Raw genomic sequence first — 17484 nt, forward strand, 5'->3', positions numbered from 1 at the left:
ACAAGAGAGAGCAGGAAGATTGAGTCAGGGGAAGAATAAAGGAGAGCAAGAAAAGAGATATCTTAATAGAGGGAGCCTTATAGGTTTAAAGAGAAATCAGGCGCTAGGCAAAGGTCCAAAGATCTACAAGGTTGGCCCCAACTAACAATATAAGCAATAGTCCAGAGGCTACCTTAAAAGCCCTTCTCCGATAATGAGATTGATGACTACCTTATATGCCACCTTAGAGCCTTCATCCAGTAACTGATGGAAGCAGAAGCAGACACCCATAGCTAAACACTGAGCTGAACCCTGGAACCCAGTTGCAGAGAGGGAGGAGTGATGAGTAAAGGGGTCAAGACCAGGCTGGAGAAGCCCACAGAAACATCTGACCTGAGCAAAGGGTTGCTCATGGACGCCAGACTGATATCTGGGAAACCAGCATAGGACTGTTCCAGACCCCCTGAACAAGGATGTCAGTTTGGAGGTCTGGGCAATCTATGGGACCTCTAGTAGTGGATCAGTATTTATCCCTAGTTCATTAACAGACTTTGGGAGCCCACTTCACATAGAGGATACTCTCTCAGCCTAGACTAAATGATATGACAGACTTTGAAGATACCCCATGGAATGCCTCACCCTTCCTAAGGAGCAGAAAGGGGATGGGGGTTGGTTGGGGGCAGGGGAGGAGGGGAGGGTGAGGGAACTGGGATTGACATGTAAATGAAGCTTGTTTCTATTTTAAATAAAAAAGATTAAAAAAAATCTGTGCTGCTTGCTCAGACTCAAGAAAAGAGACAATTCATTTCTTAAGTATAAGCCATTTCAGGGCCTCACTAGGTACAACTAGATATGAATACATAAAGTACTATAATTTTCCATATCTCTTGGCTTGAATTTAAAATGCTTTAGTTTTAGACTAAGAATTTATGTGATTGCCAAAGAAGTCCCCACAATACAACCTTTCTTAGTTTTGCAATTTTTAGTTCAGAAAAATAAAGGGTAGGTGAGCAAAGAATCCTTCTCAGAAATACTAACTAAACAGCTCCTTTATGGTGATTGGCAGGTTTCCTCCATAGACCAAACACCTCTGGCCAGCAAAGACCTTTCTTCTAACGGATTTAGATCTCAGTGATCTTTTTCTGCAATGACCTGTTCCAAAAACAGAGAAACTGAAGCAGGAGTAGGGGTGTTTACACAAAGAGGCCCTGTCAAAATTAATCAGGTGAGGCAGATGGCAAATAGAGCCAAGTCGGTATTCCTTGAGATTTATATTAGAGACAAAGAAGTTCGTTTGTCATCCAGTTTTAGTGAAAAAATTAAAAATTTCACCTGCTATTTGATTTTAGTGTAATGTATACTTGTAAATATTGTTTTGAAGGGGGAACTTCACTCATTTTGATAACTGAGTAGTATCGGACCAAGAAAACTAATTACCAGCAAAAGAACCAGCAAAATTCTTGATTAATAGGAGCTACTGGGAAATTTTTTAAATAAATTAAAGAATTTAAGAATTTTTTTAATGAAGGCTAAAACTTGGCATGTAGTCATAGAGAAAATAAAAGTGAAAGTAGGTTTTCACGACTGTGTCTCTGATGGTCTTTTCATGTAGAAGCATCTAAACTGGAGAATGGTGCCCAGTGTAATGACTAGACAGTGTGGTCATTAGAAAGTAATAATGTCAGCTTCCTTTGGCCCTAAAATACAATGCAGCTACACACATTTTGAGTTCATGGACATAGGGGAAAAGCGATGGGTAGGTGGAAGAGGAAGGAGGTGGGGGTGGGTGGAATGAGAATGAATAACACCAACCCCCAAATTTCTTAAAACATGAAGACAATAGATAGAAAATATTACTTCTTGATGAAAAGTCACCAGGCTATACAGTCAATTTTCATGGAAGCTAGAATTTGTTGGTGGCAGAGATGGAAATGTATGCTCTCTTCAGTCCTCCCTAGCATCTTTCTTGCTCTGTGCCCTCCTTGAGATTGTCTTCATGAATCCCAACAGTGGGCGATTGAAAGTTTTTAAAATGTAGGTAAGTCTGCTGTTTCCTGGTATCTAATCTGTTTAAAATTTGTACTTGAAAGTTAAATAAAGCTTAAACTCTTTATCAGAACTCAAAGGGTTCCATCAGCTCCAATCTACTCCTGGTCTTACCTCTGGTCCTACATGGCTTTTTACTGTTCTCTCCTGCCTGTCCATCTCGAGCTCACCCTGATATCACTCCTTATGCTGAACTCAGGATGCTGTCCATCTCTCCCCACCCCACTTCCTGTGGTAGAGATGCAATGCTTGCTTTCTTGAGAAACAAACAAACAAACCAGTATGAAACGAGACCTTGAAAAGTCTCGAAATGTGTCCAGAGCTAACTGGTTGCATATGAAGTTCAAACCATCAACTCAAACCCCAGAGGCATACAAAGGCAGTATAGAGGCCAGCAGGAGTATAGTTCTTGAGATCTTATAACTAGTTACTATCCAACTAAATAAGAGATTAGAAAAGACGTGGTTTACAATGCTTTGTTTTAAAGTACTTAAAGTTAGAGACTTCAATACTTGAGAACTGGATTAGAATCTTAGGTGAAAATGTTAGTATTTTACTTTTTGACACATTTGTCACTCCTAATGTGCAGAGGTGACTCTAGTGATCAGTTGAGGAAGCTAATGTGTGCAAATTATTTTCCTAACTAGGAAGAGGCAAAGGCTTAAAGTGGTTTGATAGACAGGAGCAACTGAGTCACAAAACCAAGAAAAGAATTAAGATGTCCTGATGGCTACTGCATCTCACTAAGGTCTGGCTTGCAGGCTATATTCTCTGAGAATACATTTGCTAAAGTTCTTCCACACTAGAAACACTGTGCTAGACTATTGACATTTGATTTTAGTCAAGCTCTAATACTTGAGGGCAAAATATACATCTTCATTTGAGGAAACTGTGTTAAGAAAAAAAATAAATCACTTTTTATGAGGTATTACAACCCAGATATAAGAGTTTTATATTTAGGAAGACAAGCTGACTTAAAGATGTGCGAGCTCTAATGAGCATGATAGGTTTTAATACTTCCAAAGGCTGTATTTACATTCAAGATTCCTCACACAGGAAAAACAAATATATGCCATTCCTTCATTTGCTCATTCATACATTTGTATATACATGTCCCATTCTCTCCTTTGCTAACAGGTATTTATCAGGCACCTTCCAGAAGATAGGTACTGTTCCTTGTATCAAATATACAAAGGTGAAGAAGACAGACTTGACCCCTGGGGGGATATATTCAAGGAGCATCAGATGAAAAGTGAGCAAATAAGTGGACTAAAAAATGGTAAGAAAGAAACAAGGGATTGAGATAAAGGAGAGAATGAGAGTTGAGGATCTACTCCAGAAAGGATGGTCAAGGAAGAACTTTATGAAAAATACCTGTTGTCACAAAGTAGGGAGGACAGAGGCCTGTTTGAATCCAGCACATGGAACAGGTGAGGGTGAGCCACGGTTGGACACACAGAAACTACAATTAAAAACCATGTAGGAACAGAGGTGAGAGCAGGAACTGAAGCCCACTGGACCCTCTGGGATCTGATAAATAACTGAAGTTTTATTTGACTTGCAAGCCCAAACTTAAACAGATTTAATGCCCGGAAACAGCAGAGTTAACTACATTTGAGAAACTTTCGATTACCCCGTGTTGGAAATCATGAAGAGAAGAGCAAGGGTGAGCAGAGAGGTACCAGCAGAGGAGGGGTGATAACTAGACCTGATGCCGGGGAAAGTGGGAAGAAACAGGTGAAATCAATAGACATTTTAAAGGTGGAATTGAGAGCTAGCTTCTGGGTTAGACTGAGCTCTCTAAAATGTAGACTGGGAATGTTAAAATGGGTATTTTACCATGACTTTGTGCCTGGACAGAATGACAGTGACATTGGAGGATGCCTACACTAAGGTAGAGACATCTTTGAGTCTGGCAGTGTGAGTGATTATTGTCTGCAAACCACATGGTAAAGGATACACATGTGTATCCTTGAGGGACAAGGCTTTTTATCCCTATGGTGGCTTATCTGTGTAACTTCTTCTTCTGCCATGCAATGCAGAGGGCAGAAGCCCCAGGGAATAAAATACCTCAGGATGGAGCAGACAGGATACTTGAGTGGGTAGACATTTACTGTCAACCCTCCAACACCACATTAGATTGTTCTGTAAAAGAGAAACAAGCTTCTACCATGTCTGAGACTATATGAAATAAATCTTACTGTTCTGGAAGGTAGTGTTGATGGTGCTTAGAGTAAAAAGGCCTCCCACTGAAACAGAATTGTATCTGCCAAAGATAGTTTAAGTTTTACATTCTCAGGTCTTCCTGGATGCATGTAGAAAATGATTTTGCCTTCGTAAACAGGAAGAAGAAAGGTGCCAAATCAAATAAATGTAGAAGATATAGTTTTGTCATCTCAACTTAGGTGTTCAAAATTAACACATTTCTTTGTTTTCTGTAATTCAAATTAAATCAAACTTTGTTCCTAAAAAATGTATTCTCTGTATTGTGGTTTGCAGGAAAGTGATGAGAGCCTTAGGTTATCCTGAAGCATCAGGATGTTTCCTCATTCATTACAACAGCCAATGATTATAATTCTTTTCACAGTGTGGGCTAGGGGAGCTGTCTTTATAGAGTGTATAGGTTTTACAGAAAATATAGAGTTACTTAGATAATTACTAAAAACATAATAAGTACCAAGAAGAAGACAAAATTTCACTGGACAAACACTGGTAGGATCTTTGATTTCTTCAAATAACTTAGGTAACAGTAGAGGGATGTGAGGACAGAATCAGGGGTTTAAGGCAGATAGACATTGTATATTAATAAGTCTTTTATCTTGAGAAGACTATGGTAAAAACTTAGTTGAGCTAATGTCTGCGAGTAGGATGAAGGGCCTCAGAGATTGTGAAATTGGGAGCTTCAGAAGTTGGGGACAGTGATGCTAAATCCAGTGGGAAGGTAAGTACAGAAACAGAGTGTGATTTTATTAGAAAGGCACAGAGAATACATTGCATTATTATGGAGAGCATAATTATGGTGAGCATAATTAATGCCAGGTAAATTACACATAGGCAAGCTTGCTAGGAGGCCAGTTTCACCGTCTAACAGATATGAAAAACAGGGGCTAGAGAGATGACTCAGTGGTTAAAAGCACTAGCTGCTTTCCAGAGGTTGGAATTGAACACAGGTTCAATTCCCAGCACATAAATGTTACTGTACACAAAGACCAATTGATAAAATCTAGATATGTTTAATAAGTGATATAGGAAAGACATTAGTGATAAATTAAGTAAACTGAATTTTAGGAATGTCACAAACTATTTGGAAAAAAGTTATAGTCATAAAATTCAATCTAGTATAAACATCCTAGCAGCTGTTTCTATTAAAAAGGATAAAAGGCAGATAAGCCCCATTTAAAAGCTCATTTTGTCATCCTGAGACACAGATTCAACATTACTTCTAAAACTCGAGAAACCAGAAATCACGAGCTACAAAGTTCAGACAGATTAGAACAAAGGGTGGGTCTCTTGAATGTGCTTTAGATGTTAATCAAAGTAGTAAATTATGGCTTTGGGATGCCAAAAGCATTTGTTGAAACAAAATAAATTTAGATCTGGAAACATATGATCTCAGCTTTACACATGCTCATAAGCCTTTAGCTCATGTCTTATTTCATTTAGTTGAATCTCTTTCACTTTAGTGGAATCCAAGCCTGGACTCATGGAGCATTTCTGCCTTTACACGACTCTGTATTACAACATGAAACATCACTATGACTGCTGTTTGGGATAGTCTGCTATCATCATTTTGGAAGGAGTTTTACTCTGAGCAATTGTGTTGCTTTCCTGCATCCCCTGTGTTGCACCGCTGAATCTCATTCATCCAAGAGAGTTACTTGACTTATAAAGCATATCTGAACATTGCCAAATCAGGATACATCTTGTAATCAACCATGTCTTCACACTGGTCAGAAAAGAGCACCAACTCTCCTGTTTGCACTTCATAGCACAGAGAGTTGTTATCATAGCCTTAGTTCTTGCCCCCTCCACCGCAGTTTTACACTTCAACCTCATGGCTGTCTTCACTCTGTCACCTCACCCCTCCCTTTGTGCGAGACATGTGTCCAATTTGCCGAAAGGAGAGATGGCACCACAGGTCTAGGAAAACTGCTCCATTAGCATTCCCTTCCCTCCTTTGCATTGGGACTGGAAGTCAAAAGCACGTTTTCATGCATCATGTGTGCCTGGTGTACCTGAAGCTAAAAAAGGGTGTCAGATCCCTGGAATTGGAGTCACGGTTGTAAGCTATCATGTGGTTAATTGGAATTGAACCCTGATCTTACCTTCTGTGCCATCTCTCTGGCCTCCAATAGATTGATTTTTTATCTATAATCGCATTAAACACAAAAACAGAAGAATGGGTTAGCCCAGTAAAGCAGACTTCATTGTTCAGTAGAAAGGTGTTTTTTATTTCTTTTTATAATATTTCTTCCTTTATTTTTATGTATTATGATTGGTTTACAGGGCCCACAGTGACCTGATGGGAGTGTTGTGTCCCCTGCAATTGGAGTTACAGACAGTTTTAAGCTGCCATGTAGGTTCTGGGAATTGAATAGGGATCTTATGGAAGAACAGCCAGTGATATAAACCCATGTGACATCTTGTCAGCTCCAGAATAAAAGTTTTTAAATGATAAAATGTCAGAATTCAAGAATATGCTCTTTTCAAATAATAAAGATATACAGGTGGTTCCTGTTTTGTTCTCCTATAATATTTTTATTTATCGATAATAATGTTTATTCAATCTGTTGATTCAGTCATGGATCAACATTACTTCCATCAGTATACTTTGCCTGTAGGGAAAGCACAAGCTTCTCCACCATCCTGACAGCCTCTACTTTGATCAACTCCAGTGTTTTGTATAAACCCAGCCTTGTTTCTAAGTCTGATCATTGGTTCATTCATTCATTTATAACATTTTACATATAAACAATATGCTAACCACCATTGATTAGCCATCACAGTCTACTACCTATAATTCAGGTTTCTAGTGAGAAAGATATGTAAAAACATAAATGGCTACATCACTGGAATTGGGGGAAATTAACAACGTTCTGAGGTAGGAAATCTCTATGAGGAAGTCAAGCTGTTGTTTAAAGAATGTTCCAGGGTGGTCAATGTAAAATAAGTAGGAAGGAGCATGTCATTTAAAGGAACAGGAAATGGCCACCATGTTCAGGGCATAGTATGGGGAATATGGAAGATGTAATTAAATGGCTTGAGTAATGCTCACAGAAACTGAAATTTATTCAATTGAAACATGAAAAATATCGATAGGTTTTAAACAAGATTTAATATAACTTGATTTATATTGATAGAAGGTTAATTTACTCCCTAGAATTACAATAGAAGGGATGTAAGATGGAAGTTTGGAGATGAGTTTAAAAGCTTTTTCAACAGTACCAGTGCTTCTCCTTCTAATGCCTTCCAGTTGGAAATGGAGCAGAATTAACAGGTATCTGACACAGAGTGAAAGCACTTGTTCACGAATTAACCACAGTTGTAAAGTAAAATTTAAACTATTTTTTTCTTTTGGAAAAAGTTACTGTGTGTGTGTCGGTACATTTGTAGATAGCACTAGGAAATGAGGCAGGTTTCAAGAAAGGGTGGTTGAAGACTGCCGTTGTCTACCGGGTTGGTTCTGAGTCAGTTGATGGATTATCAAGAATGCAGAAGAAAATTCAAGTCTAAAGAGTAGACCCAAGCTGATACTGCTAACAGTAAACTTTGAGAGAACCTGCATGAAAAAGCCCAGAGACAGATGTAATACTGCATCTAAAACTTGTGAGACAACAAGTTATATGATAAAAGGTTTAGACAAACGAGAACAGATAAATGCTAGCCAAAGCAACAGGCAGCAACTTTGAGAAGCTAAGAGGAAAACATGGTTCACAATGTAAATCTGTGTGATAACATGAAAGACTTGGCTCAACCTGCAAATGTGTGAGTCACTCAGGAAGGCAGAAAGGGGCCAACCCTGAGTTCTTAGCATGTCATAGAAATCATTCAAAGTTAGGTGGATAAAGAAGAACCCAACATGAAAACTGCTGTGAAAAAGCCAATCAGGGTCAAAGACATTGTGTAGATGATGTTTTGGAAGCTGACAAAAGACAATGGTTAGAGAAACTAATATGAAGTCTAATGCTACTGGGACATCACTTAAGATAGAGAGGGAGTGACGGTGTGACATCTGGCATTGTGGACATCATTAACAAGCATATCAAAACTCATGAATACAAGGATTCTAAAAGTCCTATTATTCTTAGGATAAAGATAAATTCTTGCAACCAGGAAGGGCTGGTCCCCGTCTCCTTCCGCAGCTCCATCGCTCCCCACACTTCTCTGTTCTTCGTAGCACCACATTTAGCTCCTTTCATTCTCTGAACACAGATTCCTTCTCTAACTCCATTGTTCTTTCTGCCAATATATTCTTTCTTCTCCCCATACTCACCTAACTTCTACTATTATTTCACATATACATTCAATCTCTTAGTTTCAGGCATCAAGGTTAGACCAAATGTAGTATCATGTGCTTAAATCAGAGTTTCAAGCACTTCCTGTGTTCTGAAATTGTCAAGAGGATTAATTAATGACTAGGTTTTCCACCATTGTAAGATACAGCATGGCATGTCTAGTTTTGATGATCATTTTTTTCCCTCATGCCAGGAAAGTGATTATCTCTCTATCAGAATCTCATTTGTTGAATGAAGATGTTAATGTCCATTTTTATAGTTAACCTCATGTAATCTGTTTATATTACTTTTTGTAATAAAACTGTGGAAAATGATTTGAGTAATTTATGTGATATTTTGCTTTAATATATTGTCAGTCAGTTATAGTCATATGATCAAACTTTGGGATTGTTTCACAAGTGTTATACAAAGCACTAGAACAGCAACTATTAGTAGTATATAAAACATTGCAAAAGGTGGAATCTATAATAAGTTCTATCCTACTGACTAAACACATGCTTACCCAATACAGAGCTGGACTGAAGGCCTCCCGGCTAACACCCTTTTTGGTGTGGCACAAAATCAAACTCTGCAAAGGTAGCATGCATACTTATAACAACTAGGTGTGGTGTCTACAAGCCACATCACCAATGTCATGCAGGCTGTCCTAGGACCACTATCTTTTGCCACGGAGAATATCCTAGTAATCAAACTCACAACTAAACCAGATAAAGTACTGGAAGGGATAAAATTCATCCCTCTAAATGCCTAGTAGCATATAGATGGTACTAGTAGACACATGAAACAAAAATGGTTACTTGTAGAAATGCAGAGAAAGCATTCAACTAGGGACTTACTTAAAGTTTCAGAGGTTTAGTCTATTATCACCATGGTGGGATCATGGAGGCAGATAGGCATGTCACACTGGAGAAGTATCTGAGAACTACATCCTAATCCATAGACCCAGAGAGAAACTCTGGGCTTAGCATGGGTTTTTGAAACCTCAAAGCCCAGTGACCTACTTCTTTCAACAAGGCCACACCTCATAATCCTTTTCTAATAGTGCCAATCCCTGATGACTAAGCACTCCAATATATGTACCTATGGGAGACAATCTTATTCAAACAGCCACAGGTGGACATCTATAATCATCCACTCTAAGCCTCAGGAATCATTGCCAAAAAAGGGGCCAAAAGAAAGAGCCAGAGAAACAGGTGGTGTATAACAGTTTCCTCTGAGATTGACCCATTCCATCCAGCATGGAAGCTTACTAAGCAGTAAGGTAAACAGCTTTGGGAAGTTCCTGAAACTTAACTAGATTCACTAAGATCCACCCTCCAAGAGTAAACAATCTAAGCAGTAAAGACAACTGAGACCAGAGCGGCTGCCTGGAAGAGGTTAGACCAGAGTCTCTAGGAAAGAATACTCTCTAATCTATTGAGCTGTCTGCCAGCTGTCCAGTATGCTCCAGGTTCCCAGCTTTTGTGAGCTGTCAACCATGCTACTATGGAATTTGGTGACATATTTGTCATTGAGTCATTTCTGCTCCAGTAAGTAACCCTTCATCCCTGCTCATGTAAGTATACCCAATAAAACTCACCAGTTGAACTTTGGTGGTATCTGTAGTTGTACCTTGATCTGTCCTGGGCTCCCTATCTAGGGTAAGTAGAAGTGTGTGGCATCTCCCTAGGGAAAAGTTTTGTCACATGACCAGCATATTCAATGACTTATCTTAGGAAGTATGGATTATCATTATTCACATCACAGTGTGTCTCAAGATGTTAAATTGATACTTTGCAAAATATTATTTTTCTTAATAGATTAACAATTAAATTTCAAATTATCATATTTGATATTTTGAGAAAAATATAGTGGATTTTGCACACAAGGTAATTTAAAGATAGTTCTATTAATTTACATTTATGTCATGTTTTAAAGTAAAATTGATTTGATAATGTTATATATTTTCATTAAGTCAATAATTGAATTTCCCACACATTTATAATAAAAACCCCAAAGCTACAAATGGAAGAAAGATTACACTGATCAGATTCACTAGGCCCCTTCCTGCCAGAGTAAGCTGTAAAAAAACAAAAGTCGCCCTCAGGCACAGCAGGGCCAAGCTGCAAAGAAGATTCTCAGACCAGACCAGCTGCCTGGAAGAAGCAAGAACTAGTCAAAGATATTTAGACCAATTGGTGTGTAGATGGACGTTTCTCTCCCATCTACCAGTTCCCAAATAACCACTCAGAGGTTGTCACTAGCTAACTTTTACACTTAAATTAACCCATACTGCTTAGTTACCCTCTGCCACATGGCTCGAGACTTGTTACCTTATTTTCTACACCCCTGCATCCTTAGCATCTAGCTGGCTTCTCTCTTTACTCAGCTCCTCTTCATCTTGCCTTGCTATAGGCCAATCAATTTCTTTATTAACCAGGGAGAGTAATACATATTTACAGTATACAGAAGGATTACTCCACAGTATTTCTCCATTTTTGTCTAATTAAGAAGGAAGGTTTTAACCTTAAATATATATATTATATATATTATATATATATATATATATATGAATTAGTTATAACATCAAGTTCATATTTTCATATTTGGCAAATTTAGAGAAAATACCAATTATCTATCTTAGCTTGGTGAGTCTAAAGTTTCATACCTAATTTATGTTCTATCATAACTAAGGAAAGCTATGTTTAACTATCTAATCTTCAGCTCCATCAAAGACCCTAGAAGAATGAAATGTTACCTAATGACAGGGACATCAGGTTGTCTGAAGAGTCACCAAAGTTCCTCTGCAGCATTGGAACATCCAATCCTGGACATCAGGCCTAGTATACCTGACAAACTCTTTTCAGAAGCAGGAAAATTTGAAGGACTGTTCTCCTCTGTTTTGGCAAAGTTCTGCAGTTGTCTTTCTTTGTGTCTTGCTTGTGTACTTTGGACAGCATACTATCAGCAGTCAAAGCAAGGACAGTTTCTTGCCCTATAGACTAGCATAAAGTCTAAAGAAAGTAAACACCATATGGAGTTTCTTCAAGGCCCCTTTTTAGAAGTAGATTGGTGCCACCAGGAGCAGATCTGTCTAATGTCAAGAAACATTAAAATAAAAACAATAAAACATTTTATAAATCATATTTTATAGGTCTTTGGAATGTTTGAAGATTACCTATATATTCGAAATATATCTGTGTATGACCTTTAAAACAGACTCAACATGACAATAAGTTTGATTATTATGGGTGACTGTTAATCTGTATTTTTAATTATACATTACATTTTAAATGAGTTGCATAAGCACAGTACCTAAAACAAGAGTAGAAATATACATATAGTCTAACAAAGTTAACTTTAAATTTGTATTAAGAAACCAACATGCATACCAATGAAAAGTATTTAAGATTAATAGTTAGGTTTTTAGATTAAAGTAGATTCCATAATATACTCTTTTATTCTAACATTTCTATATCCCCACTTTTCAGAACAAGATCCCTGAAGTTAATCTTTAGCTTTTTTTCCTGACCATTACCAACAATAACTTGCAAACAAACTTCCTTAAATGATAACAAATATCCATAATCCACTTTTTGGGAATGTGGATGTAGTTTTCTATACTACTTTCTGTGGATTGGAGATGTTGGTAATCTTTGGGAGATTCTGAGAAAATTCAAGATTGTGGTCAAGTTCTTACTGGAGTATTCTGTGAGACTGGATCATCTCAGCCAGCAGCCTTGAAGCTGTTCTGAATGTAGAATTCTGAGGAGACTGTAACAGAGACATTTTGAGATGTTGCATCACCCGGACCATCCACTTTCATTGGTATATGGTACCATTGCTCTGAAAATACATAAACTTTCAAAGATAACATATGTGTATTAATACAAGTATAGATTATGTAAGTCAGCTAAAGATGATTTTTTTGTTTATGTTTGAGCAAGTAAAATATACATCATGTGTCTTCAAGTTCTTTTAGGTTTATTTTTTGTTTTTATGTCTGTAGTCGGGATTTTAGGGGGTCTTCCTGGATCAAACCTGACTTTTTGGAATTCAGAATGAATCCACAGTCAATGAAAGCATAACCTCTCTCCCAAATAACACAACTTTTGACTTAAAATTTGAAGTCAAGATATCTTCAAATTATACAGATTGGTTGAATCTAGAGTTTTTGTAATCTAATACTTCTTAGCAGCCAACACAATAACATACAGGATCCAGACTCTCTGTGATCCTTTACGTGGCTTATTTTTGTATTATTTTAGTAACTTTTTAAGGACTTCATTTTTTATTTTAAAATTATATTTTTATTTATTTATTTTAATTTAAATTAGAAACCAGCTTATTTTACATGTCAAACCCAGTTCCGTCTCCCTCCCATGTCCCCCACCGACCCCCTATTCCATCCCCTTTCTACTCCCCAGGGAGGATAAGGCCTTCCATGGGGATCCTCAAAATCTGTCATATCATTAGGAGCAGGGCCTAGGGCCTCCTCCATGTATCTAGGCTGAGAGAGTATCCCTCCATGTGGAGTGGGCTCCCAAAGTCCGTTTGTGTACTAGGGATAAATACTGATCCACTACCAGAGGCCCCATAGATTAACCAGACCTCCAAACTAACATCCTCGTTCAAGGGGTCTGGAACAGTTCTATGCTGTTTTCCCAGCTATCATTCTGGGGTCCATCAGCTCTCCCTTGTTCAGGTCAGCTGTTTCTGTGGGTTTCTCCAGCCTAGTCTTGACCCCTTTGCTCATCACTCCTCCCTCTCTGCAAGTGGGTTCCATGCTTTCAGCCTAGTGTTTTGCTGTGGGTGTCTGCTTCTGCTTCCATCAGCTCTAGGATGCCATATAAGGTAGTCATCAAACTCATTATTGAGGAAGAACATTTAAGGTAGCCTCTGAACTATTGCTTAGATTGTTAGTTGGGGTCAACCTTGTAGATCTCTGGACATTTCCCTAGTGCCAGATTTCTCTTTAAATCTATAATGGCTCCCTATGTTATCTAAGACTGTTTTTTTTTCTTTCTCCTGAGCCAATGCACATTTTCAAACACACTATTACCCATTTCAAGGCTCTTTTTGTGTTAATCAGTCCTTACTGTACACCTGTAACCTTTTCTGTCTGCATGAGCAAAATACGAAATCAACCAACCAAACAAAAATAACTGCCATGTAACTTAAATCATGGCATGCTCTTTCTAACCTGCTAGCCTACCTGGAGGCTGTGCAGTGTGCTCCAGGTTCCATGTGAACTGTTACCCATGCTGGGGAAGGCTTTGGTGATGTAACTGACTTTGAGTCATTTCTACTCCTCTAAGTAACCCCTTACCCATACTCCTAAAAGTGAACACCATAAAACTCAATGGTTCATTGAATTGGACTTTGGTAGTACTCACACTTTGGTCTCTTGTGGGATCCTTATCTGTGTTGAGTAAATGTGTATGTTGTGTCTCCCCAGGAAGTATTTGGTTGTACAACACACAGGAATAGTCTCCCTGTACTTTCTATGAGATGATCTCACAGCAGACATGTTTGTCCCCTGGCTCTTACAATCTTTCTACTCCTTCTTCTGAGATGTTCCCTGGGCCTTACCTGAAGGAATTGTGTTGTATCCATTGGATCTGGGCTCCCCACAGTCAATTGATCTTTGCATTATGACTAGTTGACTATCTAAAATGGTTTCAGTTTGCTACAAGAAGAAACTTCTTTGATGTGGGGATGAGAGCTACATTTATCTAAAGATATAAAGACAAGTTGTAGAATGCAGATGTTAGGATTTATGCTGTTCTAGTAAAGTGGTAGTTGTAGGTTCTCCTGTAAGGTCTATGACCTCACTAGCCCCAGGTAGTTGGCAAGGTTCCTAGTATGAGGCATAATTTCCCTCCTATGGGAAATGGACCTAAAGTCCAATTAGACTGTTGTTGATTAGCACTCAGATATGAGTGCTACTATCGTACCTTTAGGGATATCTTGATTGTTACTCATTATTGTGGTTCTTAGGTGCCACAGCTGGCTGGGTAGGACTATTTATGGCTTCCCTCCCTCCCCAGGCAGATGGTACAGTGAAAGCTAGCCCACAGGAAGGAGGTTTCAGATTGGGTATAGCTTTTAAGATAAGATCTGAGTCCTGTGTCCAAAGTGTGTGCTACATTCAGTAATGGGAATTTACCTTCAGCTTCTGGGAGGCAACCAAGGGTACCACCAATAACCTGCATCATTTCGAGAATCACATGGACCACCCTGAACAACACAAATGGAGGTTTCTCCTGTCTTGTGTTGGAAATTTTGTCAGATAGTCTATGGATCTTGTGGAGTGTATTGTCAGCACAAGAGGCAGGGCTTATACATACATGCAACCCCTATACTCAAGACTCAGGAAACATCACAGAAAAAGGAGCAGAAAGAGTGCAAAAGCCAAAGGACCAGGAACCCTTTTGCAAGAGAATATCTTTTAATATGGCAGGAAAGATACACTCATGAAATCTAAAATAATGGCTTGCTGCATGAACAAGATCTGATTAATGGCAAAATCAGTTGACATGCTAAGGTCTCAGATGCCTCCACTCCAGACAAAGCACTTAAGGTCTGCTGAGAGTGTGAATTAGTTTTCCCAAGGGTGAGACCCCTAATTAGTTAAGTGACATGGTCAGCCCTAAATACACATAGACACATGTGACCATAGACACAGACACAAACACCTATGCAACACACACACACACCCACCCCCCCACACACACACCTGCACACACATGCAAACACACAACAGCAAACAAACTCAGTAAGTTATAAGTGTGTGTGTAGTGTAACAGCAATAATTAAAGAAAAGAAGGTCATGAATTTGAGATTAAACAGTAGGATGGACACAGGAGGGGTTCTGGGAAGACAGGAAGTAGAGAAATGATGTAAATAGGATATACTTGTGAAATTAAACACAAGTGTGTGAGAGGTGGGATGGGAAAGTACTGTGATAAAAAGAAACAAGTTAACTCTGTGAAAAACAATCCTTGGTTTCCATTGCTCTCCCTTCCTTGGTGAATAGCAAAGAGCAACGCCAAATGTAGAGGCATTCCAGTCTGCAAGCAGAATTCACTGAGGCAGAAAGGGCATTCTAATTCTACTGTTCATGATAACCTGCATAAAACCAAATGAAACCAAACCAACCAAACAAACAAAAGAACAACCTTGGAGGCTCCCTTAAGCCCAGTGGGGGTAGTTTGCATAGGAAAGTCACAGAACTGAGAAAACGGTACAGCATTTGAGCCCGAGCTCCTTCTCGAAAAAAGCAGTTGGCAGCCATAAGCAGAAAGACAGACAATTAGTTTGGTTCACTTGGTCATGTTAAAGGGACTTCAGAGCCTCATACCAGCTTAGTCAATGTGTTACCTTGCCAATCCCCATGGGAAATTTGTTTCCCCATCTCTTGGGTAAGAAAGTTACTGATGAACTGGGGATGAATGTATCATTTTTGAATCAAGCTTTCTCAAAAAGATATTGTAAAGGAGCAGCATGTAAGTGGTATGAGACTATCTTCCCTTAGAAGAAAATTCAGAAGAACTACTAACAGCGTAATACTTGAATTAAGGAAGTAAGCCGTGGCACTGACTTTGAACAACTTCTTTTTTTTTTTTTTTTTTTAACTTCCTGCAAAGAGGACCTTTACAGTATTTTTGGAGAAGTTAGTAAAACCGAATCTGACATCACCATTTAGCAGTGCACGCTGCTAGAGGTGGTTTGTTCTTAGGGTAACAGAGAAGGAAACCTGCTCCCCATCTGATAAGACAGTGCAGGGTATGCACTCATTTCTTTTATTTTGACTTAGCTTTCCAGAGCCAAACTTCTAGAGAGATAACCACTATTTTGCCTTGCAGGGGGACGCGTGCCATTTCTTAGGGACACAGCTGATCTCCAGATATGACCATGTATTTGTGGCTCAAACTTCTGGCCTTTGGCTTTGCCTTTCTGGACACAGAAGTGTTTGTCACAGGTAAGCACTTGGATATTAACGTTTACTTCCTTGAATTTTGTTCCTTTTTTGGGGAAAGCTGATTTGAAATGGATATTTTTAAACGTTGTGTGATGGAGTCTGAAAGTAAGAAGGCCCCACTACTCTGTGGTCAAGATTGTGGCTCAGAGAAACAAGGCCTACGGCAGGGCAGCATATGCTGTTTCTGTTCAAAAGACAAACATTCTGGGGGAAGAAGACACGTTTAGTAAGAAAGCTGCCTCGGTCTTTCTCTTAGACAGCTGTTTAAAGATGCTACTAAAGCAATAAATAGACTTGCATATACATCTATGAGAGTAAGAGAAATTGTTAAATAAGTCATTTTTTATGTTTTTGAGCAAAATATGGATGGTTTAAAAGTCATGAGATGGCTTTGGGTGTGCGTAAGCCAGTCTCTTCAGATAGGAGGTTGCTTCCTCAAATGTTGATGGTTATTAAAATGGGGTCTCTAATGCTTGGCTGCAGAAATGCTCAAAGATGAGTTACATGCTTTCAAAACTGCTAACTTTTCACGTTGTCTTATCAAAGAATGAATATTTAAATTAGTTATTTTAGTTTCTCAATAATGGTTCTAATGAATTTTGCTCTGGAAATTCTGGTTAGAGCTGCCGCCCTTCCTGGGTGATGGGTGGATAGCTATATAACACAGCCCCGATGAGGTAGAAATATTAAAGTTCCCAGGAATCACAAAACACTGTGTCCTTGTTTACTTGCTTAACTTCAAGATCTTCCCACACTTCTGGTCTGTTCAAAGATATGTCTTGAGTAGCTTCAGCTTAGGATGTGAGTTTTGTTGATTATTAAGTGATTAATAGATTATTTCTCCACATAATATTTAACTTAAAACTCATTGACAATGACTCTTTGTAGACATTTCGAGATACTTTTAAATAGGAAAAAATTAAATCTAATCAGAATTCAATTTAAATTTTTTTCTTATGTTTACTATTCTCATTTTCTTTG

The 17484-nt window shown here is 38.6% G+C and overlaps 1 protein-coding gene across 1 annotated transcript in view; it reads left to right on the forward strand.

The window, feature by feature from the left end:
- The first annotated feature begins 16430 nt into the window (after positions 1-16430).
- The window catches only part of Ptprc (protein tyrosine phosphatase receptor type C), a 107037-nt gene continuing 105983 nt past the window's right edge, over positions 16431-17484 (forward strand). Inside the window, exon 1 of the mRNA XM_035445828.1 lies at positions 16431-16503. Coding sequence (XP_035301719.1) covers positions 16431-16503 — 73 coding nt within the window. The remainder of the gene's footprint in view (positions 16504-17484) is intronic.

This window comes from Cricetulus griseus, chromosome 5 (genome assembly GCF_003668045.3).
Source record: "Cricetulus griseus strain 17A/GY chromosome 5, alternate assembly CriGri-PICRH-1.0, whole genome shotgun sequence".
Classification (NCBI taxonomy): domain Eukaryota; kingdom Metazoa; phylum Chordata; class Mammalia; order Rodentia; family Cricetidae; genus Cricetulus; species Cricetulus griseus.